This window comes from Cladophialophora immunda, assembly GCF_000835495.1.
Source record: "Cladophialophora immunda strain CBS 83496 unplaced genomic scaffold supercont1.4, whole genome shotgun sequence".
In the NCBI taxonomy this organism is placed as follows: Eukaryota; Fungi; Ascomycota; class Eurotiomycetes; order Chaetothyriales; family Herpotrichiellaceae; genus Cladophialophora; species Cladophialophora immunda.
Genome location: NW_015622544.1, coordinates 1,777,905 through 1,800,643, shown reverse-complemented (window position 1 = coordinate 1,800,643; position 22,739 = coordinate 1,777,905). Strand labels below are relative to the sequence as shown.

The following is a 22,739-nucleotide window of genomic DNA, read 5'->3' as shown; positions in this document are numbered from 1 at the left end:
GCGGTACAGGGACATTTAATCAATAAGACGTGTTACAGTTCACGTCGGTATTCAGGTTGTTCTGTGAGAGGTACAATGTGTTCCAGGTGTGCTATGCTCTGCGCTGTACATGAGATGCACACCAAACCCCTGCCATTGGCAAGTCTAAGTTCAATTTCAATACACCATTTCATAACGTTTGTGCACACTCCGCGATGATTTCTCGACGAGAATCACATGCGGCACGGGTATCATAAAGCAAGTCGTTGCGTTCCATGCATCAAACACTCCCACACAGTCGTCAGCGCTATCATGCATTGGCTGTTGACGTTCAGAGGCCATCTTGCTCTCCATACGCACAGCGGAAACAGCCATAAATCGCCCCGCCCAAGTAAAATCCACGGAAATGTTTGATCACTCGCTTTCCAGCTGTCACACAAGACAAGGGTTACCTGTCACGCTTCACTTCCGAAGGGGCCACTTGCACACCCCTCTTGAGTCAAACACCAGCTCCTGCGAGAGCCCAAGAACCTGGCGGGCTTCATGGGCAATGTCGCGGCTTCAGCTCGGGTTTTGAGTGGTATGAAACTCAATGCCTCGCTACACATGGTAAAGACCTGCACCACTCTGAGACAAAATGGAGTTCTTGACGAGCATTGTCAAATTTGTTGATGTGTTATCGGCATTGGTCATTCACAAGATTACCAACTGATGGCTCCTTGGAAGATCTCACCTCACACGCATGGACCTCGCAGGAGCAAACCCTTTGTCTTTGCGAGCCCCGAGGTACGGATGGACGTCAGAAAACCACTGAGACTTTTCCGGCTGCTGCTGCTTCTTCTCATGCTGAGCGATCCGACGAGGGGGTTTTCTCAAGGCGTCATAGTCATTGGTCGCGTCAGCTTCGGGCTCTGGTAAATCAAACAAAATGCCAAGTTCTCTTAAACGGTGATATTTTTGAGCTTCGTCCTCTTCTGTCCACGTGGCCTGTACACTCTTGGTGGGCGCTTGACTAGTATGCTCATGTATCTTCGACGGAGGGGCCGGATGGCATGCTTGAGATTCTGTTGAGTTTGTCAACGGCGAGATGCCCATGGTCGAGGGTTCAGTCGTCGACCGTGGGCGTGAGTGTGAGCTTAACCGTGAAGCAGATTCAACGTCCTCATCTGTCTCGGTTGAGGGTCTCGGGAGGGCAAAATCAGGGTGTAATGGCTGCCGGCCCCGAGTCGAAGGCTGAGACTGTGTCGACGCCGACTCATACTTGTCATCTCCTTTTTCTTCACTTGTCCTGCGACCTGTCTCAATAGGGGCTTCCCCACGATCAGTCGGGTCATCCATGTTCGCAGTCGGGTTGGATCCAGCTTTAGTCAGGCATTTACTAGCCTTGTCCTCGGGTGTCACGTTCATTCGACCTCCACTAGCCATGTTGTTGAGATTGGTTTGATTCTTCTGAGCATTGTCATTGTTGGAGAGGACTCTCTGCGCGGCAGTGTTCTGAGCGGCGTCTTGAATTGATGCTGAAGCACTACTACTCCGTCGCCGAGGATCCATTGCTCGTGCGCCATCTGCCGATTCTTGTAATGAAGTCTCCTTATCAACCGTGCCCAGAACTTCTGCTGAATGACTGATGTCGTGTGCCTCTGGAGTAGAGATCTGCTCCGGCTGAAATCTCTTTCTTGAAACGAACATTGAATTTTCCGGTATGTGACGTTTCAGAGAGGTAGAGATCACATCTTGCTGAACGGGCGAAGTTGAAGCGTGAGGCCGCATACGATCATTTTCCGTTGCAATTTCCGACCGCTCCGACATATCTTCTTCTTCGTCGTCTGAAATCGTCACCACTATTGGCCCTGTGTCCTCATCATCGGGAATTGTAATTGTTTCCGGCCGCGCGCGAGGGTCGCCCCAACCTCTGCCATCCCAGAGTAGATTGTCGCGCTTAACTGTACATAGGACACAGCGCTGAATTGAAGCTTCGATATGTTTGCTGCAAGCGTCGCATTTCTTCAGGCCCGCGGCTTCGATCACCACTGCATGTCGCTGGCTGTCGTCGGGGTCGGTTGGTGGTTGAGCTGCCCCTCCCAAGTTGCCTTTAGTTGGACGACGCAAGGAAATGCCTCTAGTCCGTCTAGCCAGATGCCTGACAGTAATTGGTCGAATAGGTGTGGAATGGAGCTCCTTTTGTTCTGTGCCGTGCCGTGCTGTTACTTGGCCAGTGCCAGGCCTAGTTGGGGGTGTGGCCACTGCTCGAGCAGTCGACTTGTGGCGTGGTGGCGCATGGAACGGCGACGACCTAGCAATCTCTGAGAATCGTGTAACTGGTTTTGGCCTTCGGAGAGACTGAGGTGTCTCGTCGTTGCCCGCTAGAGGTGTAATATCAGTGTGATTTGTGTCTTGAGCGGATTTGGCAATTGGCGATGAAGAGTCTGCATGTAGTTGCGAGGACGACACAGGAGCGGACTCAGCAGGTTGGACAAAGGAACGGGGAAAGGATGGATTGGGATCAACAGCCATCACGTCTGTGGGAGAGGGTCGATCGAAGCTGCCTCTGAGCGAGTCATCTTTGCTGGTCGTAGCTTCCGACTTTCCTAGACACCTTCCGCAGGTGAAGTCATCGAGATTCTTGCTGTACGAAGTCAAGTCAGCGTGATGATTTGCGTCGCGACTGCCTCCTACCTTACCTTTGAAGTGGTTTCGGGTTTCCACAGTCAATGTGATAGCCTTCACGGCACGCCTTGCATTCCATAAGCGGTTTCACACTGCTTCCGGACCTGCGACAGGCCTTGCATTGGTCATTTCTCTTGGGATCACAGTTTAAGGAATTTGACGAATCAGTCTTGCCGAATCTCAAGGCCGCCGACGGTGGAGATGGATCCCCGTTCTCAATGCTTATCATCAAGGCCGCCCCTCTCATTCTCGTAGAGTGTTGGTCGGTTTGGTGTCGTTGCTTTTGGGCTGCAGAGGAATTCTAAATTGAAGGTGAGTTTAGGGTAAGCCAAGTTGCGAATTATGGTCACCTTGGATACCTGCGTGCTCTCCATCCTCAAGCTGCTTCGAGAGCCTCTTGTTGCCATTACCGATGCTCATCTTAGAGGCCACTCCAGGTGCCACGGTGAAATCAAAACTGGTTGTAAGGACCACATTAGCAAGTGAGAACAATGGAGTCTGAAGCGGAAGCACAGCAAACACGAGTCTGCCTCAGGTCTTTTCAGTTATTCTGGTCTTCACTTTGTGTCGCTAGGGTTGCCTGCTGTAGGGATCGGAAAAGCTCTTATTGCGCGGTCTCCTGAAAGAGAACTGACAACACACAGATGGCAGACGGCCTGCGCTCCCAGCATCCCTCGACATCATCCCACATCTTGGCGATAGATCGTGTCAAAAGTGTGCGCAGCTGCCATTGGCTCAAGTATTCACCAGGTCTTTGAGAAAAAGAACCCCATTTTTGCGGCGCGATTCTGTTGGTTTTCTATACCCGAAGTCTCCAACAAAGCAGTCCAACTGTTCAGAATAGTTCGTTCTTGCGTGACTTCGTGCGGTCAAGATTGAGGAGCTGGCGGGAATGCGGGTACGCATTGAGTCATGTTTCCCTGATGGACATGTCCTTGTGTAGGTGCACAAAGGCCACGCTCTATCAACGAGCGACCACTAACGGCCATTCTTCCAATCGGACCTTTTACCATTGACTCATCATTGGGTAGGAAATTGCAAAAGGTTGGAACAAGCATCGCAACACAGGAGACTATGCTTACCAACAGTTGATTAAGCGCGGTCCTCGAATGCAGAGTGTACCATGTAGCCGTAGGCTCCAGACCCATTCTTCATCAATTAAGCCCATACACAGGTAGAGATCGTTTTTTAACACCGGAGGGACTGTGTGACCGAAAATCGTTGAGAAGGAGTTGGCTTCGTCGTCAGGAAGATTGTCGTTCTCACACACCGATCTATGTCGCCAGAACGGTTAGGAGTGGTGATGGGGCAAAACGCAAAGAAATGGAGGCTCGGTTGACATAGGAAAGTGGCGGCAGGTCGAGTTGTTCCTGCAGAGACTAAGACTAGTAGGGTCGACACGGCTATTCCTACCATTCACAAAGAAAAGATAATGCAACAAGGGCGGTTTCACCAACGACACAATGAGCGAAGAAAGACGAACGATAGAGCTGAAGGAATGAAGGAACAATGCAGAAGAACCAAGAGACGGGGGACCGCTCATAATTGGCTGGAACAACCACTCTTCTCCTGGCACGCGCTTGGCAATCCCCCGGCCCCCCTCTCGGGAAGTTGCTTTTCCCCGTTTCTATACGAGCTATTACATCGACAGCCTTGCCGAATCCTCGCAACGCCACAGCATGATACTCCAGCTGCGGCAATCGGTCTTGAAGAGGCACACCGGTTATACGTCCGTCATCAGACCCGTGCGAAATGCGCTCGTCCGGGACTGAAGTCAGTACTTGTACAGCTGGATATGACGCAGGAAGCTCAGGTCATCAGATACTTCTATTATAAACAGGTGTACTCGGTATACAGTACTATTGGTACATGTTCGCGCCCTCAAGAGCGGGGTCTCCCATGGCATCTTTGAATCCATAGCTCTCAAAAATGCCGTCTCCCTCAGCATCTTGCTCTCGACCAGCGAGCGATCGTTGAGAGTCGAGAGCTTCTATTTCTACAGCTTTGGTAGCTGCATTCGTATCATCTTGCCACTTGAGGGTCTCGTCGAGCCCATCAGGAATTCTCCGTTCGTCCAAGACATACCTGACCAGCTTGGCAAGCTGGCTTTCATCGTACTTCCCCAAGAGAAACGCATACCCCTTCTCGGTCGGCTGGACATCTCGTGCCAGCATCATCCTCCAGATTTTCTCCGCAGCTTCTTCTTCACCGTGTTGCAGGAAGCCACAAAGCACTTCGCTCCACGTTCGCTCGCTGGGAGCACACAGATTCCGCTCAATCATGGCTTCAACCACGTCCACAGCTTTCCTCAGGAAAAAACGGCTGCGCGCGTAGAAGTGGATGAAGCCATTGTACATGATGTCATGTTTAGCGCACTCGACAATGCTCGGGTCCTGCTGTTTGATCATGTGGATTATCCAATACCACAATGCTGAGACAAGTCGCTCGTCTCGTTGGCAGAGAACATAGGCCCAGATTGTAAAACCGAGGACCGCCGGTGGAGGTTCATTAAGCCTTTTGGGAAGAGATTCATCGACAGGTAAAGGATTCACAATACCAAGCTTGATAAGCGGGGCTCTGTCATAGGCTCTGTCGTAGATCGCCAGAAGATGTGACACCGATATTCCAGCGGGCAGTTTGCGGTCGATTGTGCAAACAACCCTGACGATATGCATCATGTATGTTACCAAGTAAGGATACTTGTATAGATCTTCGCGTTGGTGGATAGCAGACATGATTTCATCCAGCTTTTCCCGATTCTGTCGCTCAAAGCTATCTTTGAGCAAGAAAAGATGACTCCGTTCGTCGACATGGATACCCTTTGCTTCCATGAAACGGAAGACTTCCCATGCAACATCCGGCACTTCCAAGGAAATTGCTCGCTCAATAATAAGGTTATGCGCCTTTGCATCCATTGGCATGCCAAGTTCGATCAACTTAGGAAGTGCTCTGAAGTTACCCACAGTGCCAGATTCTTCGACTGTGTCAATTGTGATAAGCTTGGCGCAGCGGTCGAGAATCCGCATCTTGTGTTCTTCCCTCTGCTCTGGAGGGATGCATGAGAGGAGTTCTATTGCTCGCTCCGCATCGCCAAGCTTCGTAAAATGGTCCACCATAACTAGAATCAGTCGCGGCGGCACGGGTGCAGAGTTCTGGAAGAGGGTGTCAATGATGTTTTCGCAATGCTCCGCGTCATTATGCCGCAAGAGGAGAACGAGAAAGTGGAACGGCATCGTCTCCTCGGGCCAGGTCCAGATGCGAGAGACCAGGGCTATTTGCTTTGCGAACAAGTCTCGAAGATACTGGTCCGCAGCGATCTCATCCCGGTAGACCATGTCCAAATAGCAAAGACAATCGCATCGAGTTCTCCACTCACGAGGGACCACCGCGAGAACAGATAGCATGAGGAGGGTCCTCCGAGCACTGTCAGCAAGGCATCCAAGCAAGATATGTGCGACACGTCGCGTCTTGCTGCGAAAGGGCATCTTGAGCCATGCTTCATGAAGCTCCTCTAGACTGCGATCGCCCACAAAAGCCGTTGCAGCTTGTTTATGCACCTCTAACTCTTGACGCGCCTTCGCGTAATCGCCGTCTTGTGGGAACACCAACTTCTTGTACGGCTTTATCCACATTCTGCTGAATCGGTCGTCTCCAGACAGGTATCGTCGATCTTTCTGAGATCCAGAGTCATCACGAGTCCTAAAGCCTTCGAACTCGGGAACACTGGACTCGATGATATCAGTTTCAAGGGCCTCCGACTCTAGAACAACGGATTTCGAGGCTGGTGGGTAGGACCATAGAGTGCCTAACTCATCGGGTTTAAGCATAGGAACGGGTGAAGGCCCATGAAGCCTGCGAGAAACTAGATGATTCGACACGCCAGGCCGACCCTTCTCGACACCAAATATCCGGTCCGAGAGCGATTTGACATCTTGGAGCTTTGACGTGTCTCGAGAATAATGACCATCTTTACGCGAGCGAGGACAGACTGACTGCACTCTAGACTCCGCAGGCGGAAGAGGGATCTTGTTTGAGAAGGGTATGGATTCTGGGGATTCTTGGAGCGGACTGTCTGGTCCGCCGAATCTTGCAGAACTTTCGTCGGACGAAGCGTGGGACCCTTCTGGCAGCTCTGTAGAGGTCTTAGCGAGGACGGAGGCTTGGTGGAGCGATTCCCATCCCGAAAGGCCATGCCCGACGAAGTCGAGAGAAGGGCGTTTGAATCGGGATCGGCATCTGTGGTAGGTTGCTGGACTATTGCTGAAGCATCCTCTAAGAGTGCTGGTTGACTTATGGAACATTCAGGTTCCAGGGCATCTGGCTCTATTGCCTGCCGACAGGTGGATCAGGAGTAACAGATGGATGGTAGACGTGGAGGAAATATGTGGTAGAGAAATGCAGGCATATCAAAACCGAGTGATTGAACTTCTTTGCGGGCGCAGCCGGGAAAGGGAATTTTCCCGAGTGAACAGACCCAAACCTACAGGGATCGTTTCGTTGTCGCCAGCTTTTCCCTCCAAGCCCGCCTTCATGGTATAGGTCGGCAGCGGGATGTCACTACTCTCGAGAAACTATCTGTAAGATAGAGAGGACAATCTTCGCGATGTCAGCCACACATAGCAGCCTAGATGCTGCTGCCGTCGACAGAAAAGCTCGCCTGGCGAAACTCGCATCTCTGAAGCGCAAGCAGCCTGGCTCCCATTCCACAGTTTCAAGTCTACAAGCGGACACCGAAACAGGAGAGACGGAAACGCCGCCTCAATCCACGACTGATCAGTATCTCTCAGGCCGAAATTACGATCTAACAACGAAGAATGCCAAACTTGGATTCGAAAACGCGCCCGTTGGTGACGACGTCGAGACTGTTGAAGAGCAGGCTGATCGCATCCTAGCATCCACTGCAGAGCAAGCCGCCAAAGATGAGCTGGAAGCAGAGAAGGGTATTGACTTGTTCAAACTGCAGCCGAGAAAGCCAAATTGGGACCTGAAAAGAGACTTGACGGAGAAGATGAAGATTTTGGACGTCCGGACACAAAACGCCATTGCCCGTCTGGTGAGAGAACGCATTGAGAATGCGAAGAAACAAGCTCTAGAGAAAAATTCCGTTCAAAAGCAACCTGCGACAGAGAAGGGCGAGGAAGGAGAGGAGGTCGGCATCGAAGGCAACACGCTAGTGGAGAGTATACATTTACGAGAACAGGAGGAGGAGCGAGAGGCTGCTCTCGAGAACGAAGAAGATGGCATTCCCTGATCGACGACGGAGCGACCTAGCGATAATTGCACCAAGGCGATGGCCAAAAAGTCAAGTCGATGAGGATGCGCCACCCGGTGCCTGTTAAACCCGCAGGTTGGATATACATCTGAATAAGGTCGATGACAGCGCCTCGCGCAAGAGATATGGATCACAATTTCCACGACCTTCTCAAATATCCGAATTTCAAGACTGAGCGCGGCGCCCCACACGACATGACGACCGCTGCTCAGACCTAAAAGCTGCAGGAATCCGCCGCGCTCGGTCGGAAAACTTCAATCGTTGTTGCAGCAGACCGCGCTTTTGGCGAGGGTATGCTACCGCAGAAATGTGAGACACAAGGAGGTACGGTGGAAAGTCTCGCTAAGCAGAAGGGCCTGTGGCAAGTAGCATCAAGAGCCATAGCGAGAACTATTGGCGAATGAGCTAGGAAATGAATACACAATAGTGAGCAATGACATCCCAGTGTCCGGTAAACCAACGGTACCACGATACAAACAAGTACTCCATGACGACAAACGTGCATTGCTCGTAGGGGTATGATAAAGGGACATCAGCCAATTCATGTGTCAATGCAGCCACCAGCGCCTTGCAAACCACAATCAACAATACTTCACCAAATTAAGGTTCCTCCGTTTAGAACTGGAGCATCCAACCAATATCCTGAAGTTGCGATTCAGTTGACCTATCACATATTCATCGCCTGCGTTAGAGCCAGCCTTTTGCTGTACGGGCTCAAGCTCCGGTCCCTCATATTGCTTCGCTTCTCGCCGCCAAACCTGAATTCTCGCTGAGGCAATCCGTCGTCATCATTGTCGTCGTCGTCGTGGTCCCGCGCGTATCGCCGGGATGAAGCAGCGGCGTAGTCTTCATTTTCGAGGGATCTTCTCTGCTTGGTTATCTGGCTTTTGTCCATGCTTGGAGTGCTAGTCCGGCTGCGATGGCTGCCTCGACGCATGGAACTAGGCCGGCCTCGGTCAATGGGGCTGATGGTGCGGTGACGTCGGCTTTTGCGGTGTGAGCCACCTTCTCGCCTTGGGGACCTCGGCGATCTAGAGTAGGAACTGGAAATGGACCGGTGCTTCCTTTTCCGGGGAACTTCAGTGGTTGGTGTCCTCGAGCGGTTCCGGCGTGCACCACTGGCGGTGAGGTAGTTGTCACCGCGCTCTCGTGAATGAGTCCGTGATCGAGACCGCGACCTGTTTGTTGATATTGTCGAAACAGAATCGGAGGAGTCTGGGGTTAGCGATCGACCCCGATCTTCTGACTCCACGACCAGGTTTTCTCGTCTGGCCTGAGTTTCGGCCAGTTGTTGGTCAGCCACACCCTTGCTAGGTAACCGTCAGAAAGATGCTGTATCCGAGAATCCGGGCAAGCCTAGTCACCTATTCAATAAATTGTTCGGAGTGTCGCTCGTTAGCTTTGGCGCAAGTTTGGGGTTGAGTAGTTGTTGGGTCCTTGATGGCCTGGAGGTATACGGCCGCTCCTGTACGCTTGATTTGCATTCGTAACTGTAGTGACGTGAACAGCCTGTCAGTACGAGTGGTGGTCAGACCGCAGACGAGAGGCAAACATATCTTTCTTCAAGCATTTCTGGCACACAGTACTGGCGGTGGCCTTTTGTGGCCCAAGGCCCGGGAGTGTGCGATACCGATTCATCGGAAAGGTCTCCCTTGTAAATGGCCAGGCAGAAAAGGACGCCGACAAGTCTCAATGGAAATAGTGAAGGCGCAAGTTTGGCGACGCAGAGTGAGATGCCTGCTTTGTCAGAATTTATATAACGGGGCACAGAGCGGCTCCGACATATATGGGGGATAACGACGATGAGAGTGAAAATGCTGATGCCTTGTGTCGATGCCGAATCTCCCACTTATGAACCCGGACAGAATGCTGGTATCCTGGCTGGGGCGGATGTGAAAGGTAGCATCCCAAGAATCGAAGCAAGAAGGTGCCGTCCTCCAAGCCACTCGGCAGGCAGGCAGATAGACACCACTTTTGAGAGACGCAACAAGGGCCCGGGAAGTAGAAGGCGAAGGAAGCCCGACTCGGCTGTTTCCAATCCGGCGATGATGCTGGTTGGCCTATTGTTGGTTTGTTCTACCTTTTTTTTTTCTCCTCCCTGGCTCACTGATGGAGATGCCCCGTGGTTCCCTGTTGGCGAGAGGCGTGCCACTGTGCCAGTCGTGCCAGTACAGCGGCGTCGCAATAACTTTGATCCGCCCACGGTGACATGGGGATGCCTTGGCATTCTCTCTCATGGCCTGCTTGCGGTTTTCGATGCCTCAAGACTGCCACAAGTCACGCTTTTCCCAGCCTTGACTTCAGTCGTCGCTGTCCACCTTCTCAAGCTTGTCGATCTCCATTGTTCATACGCACAATGGACTGATCCGACTTCCTCCCCGACGCTGCTGTTCCTGTCAAGGGTCTGATATTCCTCCACTTTGTGAGCGCGACATCGTCGCCCAAAAAAACCCCCCGTAATCCCTCCAAGGTGGGCGAGAGGGTTCACAACACCTGCGCCTCGTCTTTTTCAACCTTAGCGACCTTTTCACATCCTACCAGGTCCTGCCACTTCGATCTCTGGCCTCGGTTCCGGAGTTCCCCTGCTTAGCATTCCACCAAAGCCTGCCAGATCTACCCTGCCTACGCCTCATTGCGCTCAAAGGCATCCAGTCTATTGCTACGCACGTTGACAACCCAAAGACCGTCTTGTCGAATCCATGGAGCCTTTTGGGTTGTGCTATGTTGGCTCGTTCGATGAGCAAGACGTTGTGTGAGACAGCGGAAGGAAGAATTGAAGCGTCGACTTTGGCTCGTACAATTCACATTCATTTTCAATACCAATCCTCAGCTTGATAGCCTGGCTTGACGCTGTTGGATACGACGTGACGAATCTCCTTGGGCATCATGGCGTCTTCTCAGGTCGGGCCGCCTCCGGGGAAGTTATCGTTCGCGAAGGTATGTTTGATCTGCACGTCTCTCTCTGCTTTGGCCATGCTGACGCCTTTTAAGGTCGCTGCAATGCGTGCCCCTGCTCTCCCCACGCCAAACCCAAATGCTTCTGACGAAAAGAAAGCTCGTCCTGCTGAGAACATTAATGCAAAGGCCATACAGACCAACCTTCTCAGGTCTCCGGCATCGCCGAGAAGGCCTAGCGATCCACAGCCGAAGTCTCTGGAAGAGCGCACCCAGCCAGACTATTTGGCAACTGCAATCGAGGGCCTTTCTCTGGTTGAGGATGCGAGCCTTGTATCAGGTGGTCCCCAGAGTGCAGAAAGCGGAGAATCCCTCGAAGATGATCAATCTCATCTCTCTAATTCTTCTACCAAACACCAGAGTTTTGATACCAAAAGCATGGCTTCCGTCACAACCTTCGCGATGGACGAGAAGGAGAGCATTCGTCCGGATGACAGTGCCAGCGTCAGAGCCGCAGAGGACGAAGAGACCTCAAATGCGCCACACAGAGAAGACTTATCAGCGTCAAACGCTCGTGGTACATCGCGCCCAAACAATTCTGGAGTTACTATTGCGGCTCGCCGATACCACACCTTGACTTTAACGAACCCTCCGCGATTTGGAGATCTTCCCCTTCCCATCATTCAAGCAGAGACCACGAACTGCCAGCCCCACTCCGAAGGGTCGATAGAGCAGCCACGCGAGATGCATGAACGAGCTTCATCACTTCCACTCGCGCCCGATGAGAAGCTATTGGATGCATTAGCCACCCCAAAAGATCGCCTGCCTCTCCTTCAACTGGAAGAGAAGTTTCTGGCCTTTATTACAATGCCCGGGTATGTCTGAGTGCTGTCATTATCGACGTAATCCGCTAACCACGTCACAGAACCGATTTTCTCGACCTACCGCCACAGAACTCCTTCGCCAGGCTTCTTGCACATAAACTCGCAGACTATTACTCGCTCGCCCATCACATCAATGAGGACGGTACATCGATCCGCATTTTTCGGACACCTGATGTCTCAATGTGAGTGCACCGCCTATTTACGTCCAAAGTGCATTATCTGATTTCTTTTGTAGGCCCACCCCATTGCATGTCTTAGCCCAGTCCATCCCTGCTGGGCCATCTCAACCTCCTTCTGCTGCGGGTTTTAAGATCATGCGCAGGGTCGGTTTGGGTCCAAGGCAGGGCTCGGCCGGTGCCAGCACACCTGCGAGTTCGTCTGCTCCATCCAAAGCGACTTCGGAAGCAGGCTTGGAAACGAATAGCGAGGAGGGCATCATGTCTCCAGTGGAGGGGACGCCAAACAAAGACAAGTCCAAACTCACAAGAGAAGAGCGAGAAGCTCAGTACAAAGCTGCTCGAGATCGAATCTTTGGCGACTTTCAGGAGTCGGTGACGAGTGAGAGTGCTTCGACGGGGGAGAATTCGGCAAGCATGTCGCGGTCGAGCTCATCTAGTGGCAAGAGAAAGGCACGCAAGCACAAAACGCCAAAGGACGATAGTTTCGAAGCGCGTTCAGCATTCATTCCCAGCTACGCACCAATGCATACGTCACAAATGCATCCTCAGTACCAGCCGCATTACTCGGAACAGGCATATCACGGGCAGTACCAAGCTCCTAATGGCGGATTTGGTGGAAACATTAATTACAGTTCGACACCCACTCAAGCATATCCTAATTTCGAGTCTTCCATGTCTTACAACAGCGCTCCCATGGGCTACGGAAACAATAGCAGCCAGACTTTCAGTCCTGCGGAATCGTGGTCGTCGATGCAAACCCCCTCCTCGAACGGGTACTTCAATTACTCTGCCTCCCCAACTACGTATCAGCAGAGCATTTCTCCCATGATACCTCAGATGAACAATCAGTTCATGCCAACATCACATCCGGGGATGCAACAGCCCCAGAACTGGATGAACAATCAATTCCAGGCTGCCTATCCGCAACCCCAAGGCCCACCAGGCTCGAACATGAACGGCTGGTCGGGCTACCAGGCTAATGCGACTGTCAACAACGCAACAAACTACGGCTATGGACAACTTCATGCTCAGAACTATGGTGGCAACGGCAATCAGCCATACAATGCTCAATATCCCAATCCGAGCGGCTACTCCAGATCGCTCTTTAACCCACAGACCCGGTCCTTCGTTCCAAGCAATTCCACAAGCCGCAATGGCGGTCGTAGTGGCCACAATAACAGCAATAACAGCGGACGGAAGAAACCTTCTTCATCCTCGTCTAGCCAGACTCGAGCAAATAGCATTCCTCCCACAAAATCGTTTAGCTCAGATGCTTCTGGTACGCCACCACCTGCACGGGCATTCGAAAAGGGACTCGCCAGTAATGTCTCGTCGCCCAAGCCACCTCCAGTCAAAGAAGACTCTCTCCAACAGAAATATGGCGCGCCTGCGCATTTGCCTAAGAAGCCTCCTCCATCGCAGGTCACGTCGCTGTATGATGTTGAGAATATCAACAACTCGAGTGCTGGCGGAACGGGGACGGGAACGACTGCATGTGGAAATACGAGTAATAGTTTGACGGGACCGGGACAGGACAATGGATCATCAGCATGAGATATGGGAGTGGGCAGGGAATTGGACACGTGCTCAGGCCGGGATGGGCGCAATAGCGCATGGTATTCAACTCTCGACATTTAGTCTCTTTGCCCATGCAATTGAGGTATGCAAGGACGCCAGGAAGGCATGTTCATGTGATGGACCAAGTTAGCTTGGATGAGGAAGGGATCAATCATGCATGTATCAGGTTCCTCTTCGCGGCGAGAGGCACTGAAACAGGAGACAGGCTAAAACCAAAAGAACCAAAAGAACCAAAAGGGGAATCCAAAACGTTTGGTTTTCAACGGAACAGAAAACAAGTGTTTTTGTACTCGGTATGTGGCCACACGGCCCTCGCTTCCCCAACGTCTCGCCCGTATTCTCCCACGTATGCGCTGGGACTCTGCAGGATTGTAGGCCTGGGCTAATCACCACATGCTTTACACCGAGTTGCGGGTGTCTCTACCGGGTGCCTACCTAGGTGCCTGATAGTTGTATTAGCTGACTCGAGGATAATATTCAGCCTTGCATCTTCAACCTTCCAGGTCGTCGTAAACTGCACCTATATTCCTACATAGACTACACTGCACTGAACTACAGCAGGTATCTTAGATACGGAATGCTCGAGCCATGGACAGACGTCTGTTTATTCATACTCCCCCCTGGGGGACCCCGGGGACACCTGATACTGCCGTTCTGTGCTTCCTGCTTGAGCTGCATACCTACAATGCTACATGTACCTACAAGCGTAGAGGCTGTGTGAGTTCTCTCGTCAATATTTAGTCCATTCCCATGGGTCTTGCCGGCCAAAAGATAGTCCAGAAACGCCAGTTTGGCCTTCTCGCCACCAAAGTGCCCGTCGAATTACCTGTATACTGCCCACTCCCCCTTTTTGGCCACCCTGAGACCCATGTCCTTCGTTGTATCCCCGACTCCTGGTTTTTTTTGGGGAAAGAAGCTTTCTATTGTCGCCATGGTTTCTCTTATAACCCTTCCAAGCATCAGCTGGTGTCTGGGCGCAATTCATGCATTTCCATGCTTTCAAGCGCCTTGCCGTGTTCATTTTGGTGTTCGGCGTCAATGGTGTCGTTGTCATCATCGTCAGATTCGTCTCTCTCGTTTCCGTCCCGGCGGCTACTCATCAAGCCAACAGCCTCTTCGTGGGTTGCCCCTTCCTTGGACCGTGCATGCTCTCTCAGCACTTCCAATCCAGACGGAGTGCCTGTGGCCCTTGCACGGGCTTCATGGCCATTCGACTTCGCCTTGGTGGCCGAGTCTCGGGCAGCAGCCACCCACACTGCTCCCGCAAGAATCAGCACGCTGCCAATCCAGCTCATCGTGTCCGGGGTGACGCCAAAGACCAGCTTGTCGCCAGCCAGCGCGAAGAGCATCTGCGTGTAGCACATGGCCGTCGCACGCGTCCCGGATGGTTTGGGCCTGGGCTTCCCCAAACGGCCACCATTACCACCGCCCACGGGGTTTTCCAGGTGGGCTGTACCGGTGCTTTCGAGATCCCTGATCAATTGTGCCGGTTGATTTTTGTTGCCACTCTGACCGGACGGCTCACACGGCCCACCGTATGCTAGGCCGGCCGTCAGGAGAAACTGCATCACAAAGCCGCAGAGACCCAGGCTGGCCAGCAGACTCCACTCGGTGAGATTGCCCGGCAGCCGGAACTTGACGTCAGGGAAGACCATTAGGCATACCAGCGAGACGACGCTACACCATACGCTAAAGTAATTGATACTGATGAAGGCGTGAGCCCTGGTGCCAATGACGCGAATCGCAGTGAGTGCTCCAACGCCACCAACGACGCCAATCATGGCAATGCCAACTGCTGCCAGATGTTGCTCGGAGGTGATGTGTTGACCAGTCTCGGGAGTCACAGTGGAGTTGACTGGAGGACTCACCAGGGCGTCAGAAGGCTGGGTTGAGCTCGAGAAGAGCGTGGCTGGTCGGGCAATAAACAGGACGCCGATAAGACTGACGAAGCCGGCAATTTGCTGCTGCATGGTGAAGATTTCTCCCGGCATGATGAGACTGCAGAGATAGCAGGTAAGGATCGGCGATAGAAACCCCAGCACCGTTGCCTCGCTCAACGGTAAGTACAGCAGGCTAAAGTATAATCCAAATACTCCGAAGAACCCAGCAATACCGCGTAAGACAAGTAGCCAGCGCACACCACGGGGGCCAAAGGGAAAATATGGAGTTGTCTTGAAGTAGATGCCGTACGTGGTGCAGATGAGGGCAGTGATGGACTGTCGAGCGAAGAGGATCTGGAACGGGTGCATGGGTTCGCCATGTGAGCCTGGGGTCTCAAGGAGTCGGGTACTGATGTTCATGCCGACACCGAAGGCTTGAGACGCAAGCACCAACAAGGCACCATAGTTCGTCACGTAGAAGGAATCCCAGGCAGCTCTGAGGCGGGACTGTGGAGGAGGATCGGCCGACATCGACGGGGCGCCATCTCGAGATATGCTGCGGACGAGGGGATGGACGGCTTGAAGTTCATTCGAATGGAACGACAGCTCGGAGAGCTCTGAGTACGTGCTGTCCAGCGACGGCCGGAAGGATGGGACGTCAAGGTAGGAGGATCTATGGCCCGCTGCTGAGATCGGGGGAGGAATCGACTTGGACGATGAGGGAGACGCTACGACGGTGGTGTCGCTGGAAGAAGGGGACGCTGGATCAGATCCATCGTGGGTGGACGCACTGCTCATGGACATGGTCTAATATGCGCCATCCCAATGACTCCGGATGATGCGTTCAGTCGTGCAAGGAGAGGGAAACAAGTCGACTTGATAAGTCACAAAGAGAAGGGGAAAAAAGATACGGCGGGCGAAGGCCTGACGGAAGAATAAAATGCTGACCGAGATTCCAATGACGGAGGAATCTATACGGAAGGACAGGAAGAAGACGCTGTCAAGCTACCGATGGAAGGGAATGTATTCTGGTTTAGATAGAAGAGGCACAGAGGAAATGCATTCAAACAAAATCACACAACAATTGCAATGATGGAGGTAGCCAGAAAGAAAAGGCAGAAATTAGGGCGTGATGAGGAATGAGAAGAGAGAATGGCCAGGCACTGGCGGGATGTGCATCACCGGTCTCTCGATCAATCAGCAGCCCTCATTCTTTATTAGTAGGTCCTTAGGCGCAGGCAGTCCCCCTCTCCCCCTCCAAACGCCCTGCGACACCGCAAATCCGTGCCATACACATGTACCAGCTGGCGTGCGATTGGATGGTACATTACACCGCAGGATAAGGGCCCAGTGGGTCGACGGGGGGACGGCCGGTATACTTGTAGGATGCAGTAATGTATCCACGGAAGACTCGGGAATCACGGGGATCGAGGGACGAGGGTAGCTAGAAATGGTGAAAGAAAGAGACTGAGCGACGCCAAAGAGAACAAGCTGGAGAACTCTGGACAGTAGGAGGGCACGGCACGGCACGTCTTTCTTCTCTTGTAACCCCCCGAAACCTCCAGAAGAGAACAAGCCCGTCGTCCTGGTCGTATGTATCTTTGTATTCCTCTGGCCTCTGCCTCAGCCTCTGCCGCCGCCTCCCAGCGTCTACGAGGCCGATGCGCTGGCAGCCTCTGCCTCACCCCTCCTCAGCGCCAACAGCGCCCTCACATCCGTCACGTACTGCAGCGCCTCTAACATGGGTATCAAATGAAGCAAATCGTTGTCGGTCGGATCATTGATCCATCCTTCAATCGGGATCGCGTTGTCTGTCATCCCCGTGGTCTTAGTCCTCAGCTCAACCTGCGTTTCAGAGGTGCTTACCTTCGTGGAAAATGTAGCTGACGGGACTGTTGTCCAGAATAATAACCTTGCTCAAGTCGGGCTCAATGCTGCTGAGATCTTTGATGTACGCCCCATTGCGAAATGTGCAATGTTGCCGGTAGTATCTTCCCACAAAATACTTGCGCTCCTGCTCCAACCAGTCAATCACGGGATCAGCGTATTCTTGTACTGACGCCGTAAACACCACCAGCTTATACCACTTGGCCACTTTGCGCAGAAAGTCGTCGCAGTGAGGTCGCTTGTGCACATAGTATAGGATGGGATGCTGGGGTCCAATCACAGGTGTTGCCTGACCGGGTTGAGGAGGTGCTAGAGCCACCGGGGCATTCAACTTGACCTCGACCATATGCCCCGACGACATCCGACCTCCTTTGGCCAAGGAATGGATCAAGGTCTCATCAAGGTCCAAGATCAGCGTCTTTTGCTGGAGTGGCGGACCATGGCGGGTTGGAGACCTGGGAATGAGGTTGGCATAGGAAGGTTGCCTTCGAGGAACCAGCGGCCGAGGTGGCTGCGGCGCATGAGGATATCTAGTGATCCTAAGGGAAGGAGAAGGCGACCGCGGAGATTTGATGTTGTCGACGGTCAACGGAGTGGAACCGGCCAAGGGGCTGGCAGCTTTCTTTTGTTTTCGCCGTTTGAGAGCAAGATCATTCTGCTCTTTGATCCTGATGGAGGATCGCCGCGTTTCCGAGTCCTCTCGCAGGCTCTTCTCGCGCTTCGGCTTCGACCGTAGCTGAGCGTGCTCAAGCTTGCGATTTTCTGCGTCCGAATCTGAAGTGGTGGCATCTAATGAGTCGCTTGAATAGGAGTGACGCAGCTTGGTCTCTTGGAGAGCACGGTGAGTGGGCTTCTCGTTCGCCCAACTGCTGTCCTGGGCAGCATTTGAGAGCGCCATCGCACGTGCAGTCCTGGCATTGAGCGCTCTTTCCCTTCGCGGCCAACCTGGAATAACGGTGAACTTCCCGTCCTGATCCCTAAAGCACTTGGCGAGGTAGACCACCGGGGCACCGATTGCAGCCAGGATGGTGGTTATAGCGTCTGTCAGCTTCTTGACCAGCAGGCGCCAGCCTTCTGGAGTCGAGGCTACATCGTCCTTCTCGCCCGTGTACAGTAAAGGCCGCTTCTCATCCTCCGACTTTATGCCAGGTTCGCCGTCCTCGGTGGTTACTTCAACGGGAAGCTTGTCTGAGAATTCATTGTCTGGCTCATTCTTCAGCTCGGCTGTAAGCTCCGCGCTGTATGATCTTCCCCTAAAATCCTCATCGCCAGATTCCTTCTTCAGAAGTTCACCTTGAGATCGGGACCGAGGACGAGAAGATGATTGAGACTGTCCGATGACTCGGGAGGAGATGAGATTGAGCGAGTTCATCTCCCACCAGAGACGCAGGCGCGGACACTTTGTAGCGGTCGATGCATCGGCTTCTGGGCAACAGTGTCCTCTGGTTTGACTATCGTGATCGCATGACGATCTTAGACGATGGCGGGGGTGTTGGCGAGCAGCGGGATAGGGATATGGTAGGCTTGTGAATAGCGATGAGATGACACGATATGCTCACATAGTCCAGCTCAACGTGATGGGGAGAGTTCCTTTCACTTCCAACAAACGTTTGCGGGGACAAAGAAGACAATAGGGACAAGATCATTAAGCTCAGGGCTGAACAAGTTCTTATTGATGAAGGATGGTGGCTGGCGCAGCTGATCCGATCAAGAAGCCGGTCACGAAACAACTCGGGGTGGGAGTTCGAAGTGGGAGTTCGGGAGTGGGAGCGAGACTACACACGCGGGCGGCTTCCGCGTCTCCAAATGGTGGCATGCGAGTCATCCCTCACCACCAAAAAATTGTCGGTTTAGACGCAAACACCGCTGTACGACGTCGACCTCCACGTACAGGCAGAATAAAGAAATCCACTCTAGAGCAGATTTATTGCGCTGTCTCTTTCCTGCTTGAGTTCTAGAGCCACGTGTTTTCCTTGCTGAAACCTCTACAGTCTTGAACCACAGACTCTGAGCACGACTCCAAAGGATAGGAGACAACTACCAAAGTTGTACGCAAATACCTTGCGGGTTTTCTCTCCTGGTTAGAGGGCCAGCAATATGGCACCCGCTGCAGCGTCTCTGACGCCGGGGTTTGCCAGTTTCCAAAAAGTCTTGTCGACAGAGCCGCTCGACACTTCGACGACATATTTGGTTTCGTGGGTTCTATATTCAAGTTTCTTCCGGCAAAAACTGGGCTAATATGTGGATAGATTGCTTAAGAGACGGCAAATAAGAGGCTCGAAACGATGCGCTGTTGTTACGACACTCCTGCTGCTCCGTACCGTTGAGGTAACCAAACAAGCCGATTCAGTCAGGTTGATCCAAAGAGTCACAGAGGTTGGCAAAAAGCTCATCGAAGCTGCTCCTCACGAGCCAGCCGTTGGCAACATCGTTCGCAGAGTTTTGGGAATAATACGGGAAGAAGAGGAAGATGACGCTGTGGGCACAAAAGGAGGAGATGAGTTGAGCTCCGTTGGTGGTGATGCGGACGTTGACTCGCCCACAGCGTTGGAACCTATGCAATCAAGAGGCATCTCTCATGCGGTCGTTAATGGCGATTCTACCAGCCCTTCGCCTCACAAAGGCACTGCAAGTCCCCGCCCCCCGTTACTGAGCTCGCGCACTGGTGCTCCAGAGACTACTCGCCCTGTGACCTCTATGTTCAGCATCAATGCCCATCCGACCATGCGAATGCTTGGAGGACCAAATGACTCACCTTTAAGCCGCAGTGGTCAAGCCACTCCACAATTGCATGCTTCAAGCATATTTCAGTCGAATATCCGCCCTGAAGTGATAAAAGGGATTAAAGAGATCATTGATGAAATCAATGCTGCCGACGATGAAATTGCCACTGCTGCACTCGACCAGATTCACCCACAAGAGACCATCTTCACATACTCTTCTTCCTTGACTGTTCAGCGATTCCTCCTTCGAGCCGCTTCAAAGCGGAAGTTTACAGTTGTCCATGCCGAAGCATATCCCAACAATCACCTAAAGACATACGCCTTACTTACCGGGAATCAAGAAGCTGTCGCGGAGGATGAGGAAAACCTGCCCAACGACACGTTCTCCAAAACGTTAACTTCGGCTGGCATCACGGTCATGATGATTCCCGACTCGGCAATCTTCGCAGTTATGTCTCGTGCAAACAAGGTCATCCTAGACGCCCACGCGGTCTTAACAAATGGATCCATAGTCGCCGCGGCGGGAAGTAAGGCCGTCATCAAGGCTGCCAAATTCCACCGCATTCCCGTCATCGTGTTGGCAGCAACATACAAACTTTCTCCAGCGTACCCGTACGATCCATTCAAATTGATTGAGTACGGGGAGGCAGGAAAGGTAGTGCCATTTCAAGCGGGCGAGTTGCGCCACGGACTAGAAGAAGGAGCGAGGAATCCTCTATATGACTTCGTCGAGGCAGGGGATATCGACTTGTTTGTCACCAACGAAGTGCCAGCTGCTGTGAGCACCGGATACTTGTACAGGGTTGTGCGGGAACAGTATCGGGATGAAGACTTGCAGCTGTGATGAAGCTTTTGAGTTAACATTGAGGCTGCTGTCGATCTTCGTTGCGCGAGGACTGCCTGTCGTACGTCCAGAATAAATGTTAGGATAGAGAAGAGCTTGATACCCCCTGGCACCGGTGGATTTGGTGGCATACAGATTGTTTGCAACGTCTGTTGCGCTTTTGGATTCCAGCACAATACACTATACAAGATACAAGGCTAACCATTGCTTGGTAAACGTCTGAGGGCAAACCCGCGAGGCCCTGGCGCGTTGATGGTAATACAGATCAGAGAAGTCCTTTTCACACAGAGTTCATGGAGAACTGTATCAAGGAATAGCCTTGTCCTCACCGACCCTCTGCCTTCTCAGCCGTCCCGGGCCCTTCTTCTCCTTCCCCTTGATCTCGCTCGGGCGGTCCTTCTCCCCCCTCGCCCACTCATACACGGTCCCATCCTCTTCAAATTCCTTCCGCTCTTTTTCTCTTTGCTCCCCCTGATCCTTCTCTAGTCTGCCCACTTCTTCTTCCAGCGCCTTCTCCCCGTCAAGCCGGAACCTCGTCACCTTGCGGATATTCGCTGCCATCATCTCGGACATGTCGAGGTTCTCTCTCCGCTGGCGCACGAGCGCTTTGGCGGTCATGCTGAACCGCATATCCCGCGGGCCGTCCACCAGAGAGAGAATCGCCGAGGGCGCTTGATCCTCCCGTATCGGTTCCTGCCTCAACACTCGCGTGTAGCCTCCCGGGCGGCTCGCATAGCGTAACCGCAACTCGCCGAATAATTTGTCCATGTGCCCTTCTCTCTCGGGCTCGAAGAAGATGGTCTTTGCCCGTTCCCGTGCGGCGCCCGTGTTCTTCTTGCCCAGCGTGATGAGTTTCTCGGCCAGCCGTTGGGCTTCTTTGGCTTTGTGCCAGCTTGTGGAGATGGACTCGTTGGCGATCAGCGAGGTGACGAGGTTGCGGAGGAGGGCGCGGCGGTGAGCCGAGTCGCGGCCCAAGTGCCGGTATTTGAGCGTCGACATTGTGTTTTCTGGGAAGCGGCAGGAGAGGGAAGTAGAAGGTTGATCTCGTTCAGGAACGAGCAGGTCGCTGTTCGTAAAAGACCAAAGTGCCCCGGAGGACTTAGTGTCACGCTGAGCTTATTGCAACATCGGAGGAGGGCTGCGGAGACTGAGAGAGAGCTGGTCGTGTTAACACAGAGTATCAATGGTCTTTAGATCGTCCCCGAAGTGAATCATGAAATTCTTCGCAATAGAAAGCTTTTCGTTCAATGGCGGGAAGTGGCTCGGTGGAATTCTAGTCGAGCGAATAGTCCACAGTACAACGGGCCTAGTAGAGTACGGCGGATCACCAAGTCGCTGGCGGCAATTTCAACCACCCCTTCAGACCTGTATAGGACATGGAGCTCCAGTGTATTCCGTATATTTACGAGGTGAGTGTGGCTCACATTAGACAGAGGAGCGGATATAATGTCGTGGACCTATTTTGCGATGGGACTAATATCTGATCTCCAGCGGTGCTACCTTAGCACGTCAGCTGTGGTATCTCTCTTCCAGTGCGGACAAGGCTGCGAGGCCACGAGGCTGGAGACAATGTGATGCCGCCCTCCCCTCCCTTCTTCGTCCCTGCCTCACCCACCCACAGGGGAATATACATATCTTCCCTCTTGCCAAGCGTGCAACACCATCAGTAATTGCGGGTCCATCGCAAAAACAAACAGATATCAATATCAAAGGACAAATCTGTGTTCACATTCGACCGGTGCGAAAAGCAAGGTGCAGCAGTAAGGCTCGTCCACAGTCTTGGATTGTTTACCCAGGAATTGTTGATCGTGTGGCTCCCACTGCTCTCTCACCAGCTCATCTCGCTAACTCGAAGCTACCAGAGAACATCCAAAGACAAGGATCCATCGAAACCGTCGGAGGGAGCTCTACAATCCTGTATCTCTCTAATGCGGCTGAGATGGTGACTTGA

At 52.7% G+C, this 22,739-nt stretch overlaps 9 protein-coding genes across 9 annotated transcripts; 3 read left to right on the top strand and 6 right to left on the bottom strand.

Moving 5' to 3' along the window:
- Window positions 1-55: 55 nt before the first annotated feature.
- On the bottom strand, window positions 56-4,129 carry PV07_07031 (uncharacterized protein). Its single transcript, XM_016394074.1, has 4 exons — window positions 3,729-4,129; window positions 2,997-3,103; window positions 2,661-2,947; window positions 56-2,605 (listed from the first exon to the last, which is right to left on the bottom strand). Exons 2-4 carry the CDS (start codon window positions 3,051-3,053, stop codon window positions 709-711), a joined length of 2,241 nt encoding a protein of 746 aa, XP_016247493.1. The 5' UTR covers window positions 3,054-3,103; window positions 3,729-4,129; the 3' UTR covers window positions 56-708.
- Window positions 4,130-4,457: 328 nt separating this feature from the next.
- On the bottom strand, window positions 4,458-7,033 carry PV07_07030 (uncharacterized protein). The gene has a single exon (XM_016394073.1). The coding sequence runs from the start codon at window positions 6,945-6,947 to the stop codon at window positions 4,506-4,508; it is 2,442 nt and encodes an 813-aa protein (XP_016247492.1). The 5' UTR covers window positions 6,948-7,033; the 3' UTR covers window positions 4,458-4,505.
- A 129-nt stretch (window positions 7,034-7,162) lies between these two features.
- On the top strand, window positions 7,163-8,726 carry PV07_07029 (uncharacterized protein). The gene has a single exon (XM_016394072.1). It carries the CDS (start codon window positions 7,250-7,252, stop codon window positions 7,895-7,897), a length of 648 nt encoding a protein of 215 aa, XP_016247491.1. The 5' UTR covers window positions 7,163-7,249; the 3' UTR covers window positions 7,898-8,726.
- Window positions 8,586-8,813, bottom strand: PV07_07028 (uncharacterized protein; the record flags this gene model as incomplete). Its single annotated transcript, XM_016394071.1, has 1 exon — window positions 8,586-8,813. The coding sequence occupies one exon, from the start codon at window positions 8,811-8,813 to the stop codon at window positions 8,586-8,588; it is 228 nt and encodes a 75-aa protein (XP_016247490.1).
- A 1,365-nt stretch (window positions 8,814-10,178) lies between these two features.
- On the top strand, window positions 10,179-13,786 carry PV07_07027 (uncharacterized protein). The gene is made up of 4 exons (XM_016394070.1): window positions 10,179-10,855; window positions 10,910-11,688; window positions 11,739-11,879; window positions 11,933-13,786. The coding sequence occupies exons 1-4, from the start codon at window positions 10,805-10,807 to the stop codon at window positions 13,428-13,430; spliced, it is 2,469 nt and encodes an 822-aa protein (XP_016247489.1). The 5' UTR covers window positions 10,179-10,804; the 3' UTR covers window positions 13,431-13,786.
- A 126-nt stretch (window positions 13,787-13,912) lies between these two features.
- PV07_07026 (uncharacterized protein) lies at window positions 13,913-16,567 on the bottom strand. The gene has a single exon (XM_016394069.1). The coding sequence runs from the start codon at window positions 16,136-16,138 to the stop codon at window positions 14,414-14,416; it is 1,725 nt and encodes a 574-aa protein (XP_016247488.1). The 5' UTR covers window positions 16,139-16,567; the 3' UTR covers window positions 13,913-14,413.
- Window positions 16,568-16,772: 205 nt separating this feature from the next.
- PV07_07025 (uncharacterized protein) lies at window positions 16,773-18,949 on the bottom strand. Its single transcript, XM_016394068.1, has 2 exons — window positions 17,201-18,949; window positions 16,773-17,145 (listed from the first exon to the last, which is right to left on the bottom strand). The coding sequence occupies exons 1-2, from the start codon at window positions 18,591-18,593 to the stop codon at window positions 16,985-16,987; spliced, it is 1,554 nt and encodes a 517-aa protein (XP_016247487.1). The 5' UTR covers window positions 18,594-18,949; the 3' UTR covers window positions 16,773-16,984.
- A 99-nt stretch (window positions 18,950-19,048) lies between these two features.
- Window positions 19,049-21,084, top strand: PV07_07024 (uncharacterized protein). Its single transcript, XM_016394067.1, has 2 exons — window positions 19,049-19,416; window positions 19,471-21,084. The coding sequence occupies exons 1-2, from the start codon at window positions 19,319-19,321 to the stop codon at window positions 20,786-20,788; spliced, it is 1,416 nt and encodes a 471-aa protein (XP_016247486.1). The 5' UTR covers window positions 19,049-19,318; the 3' UTR covers window positions 20,789-21,084.
- PV07_07023 (ribosomal protein L17) lies at window positions 20,884-22,006 on the bottom strand. The gene has a single exon (XM_016394066.1). It carries the CDS (start codon window positions 21,785-21,787, stop codon window positions 21,095-21,097), a length of 693 nt encoding a protein of 230 aa, XP_016247485.1. The 5' UTR covers window positions 21,788-22,006; the 3' UTR covers window positions 20,884-21,094.
- Between the last annotated feature and the right edge of the window lie 733 nt (window positions 22,007-22,739).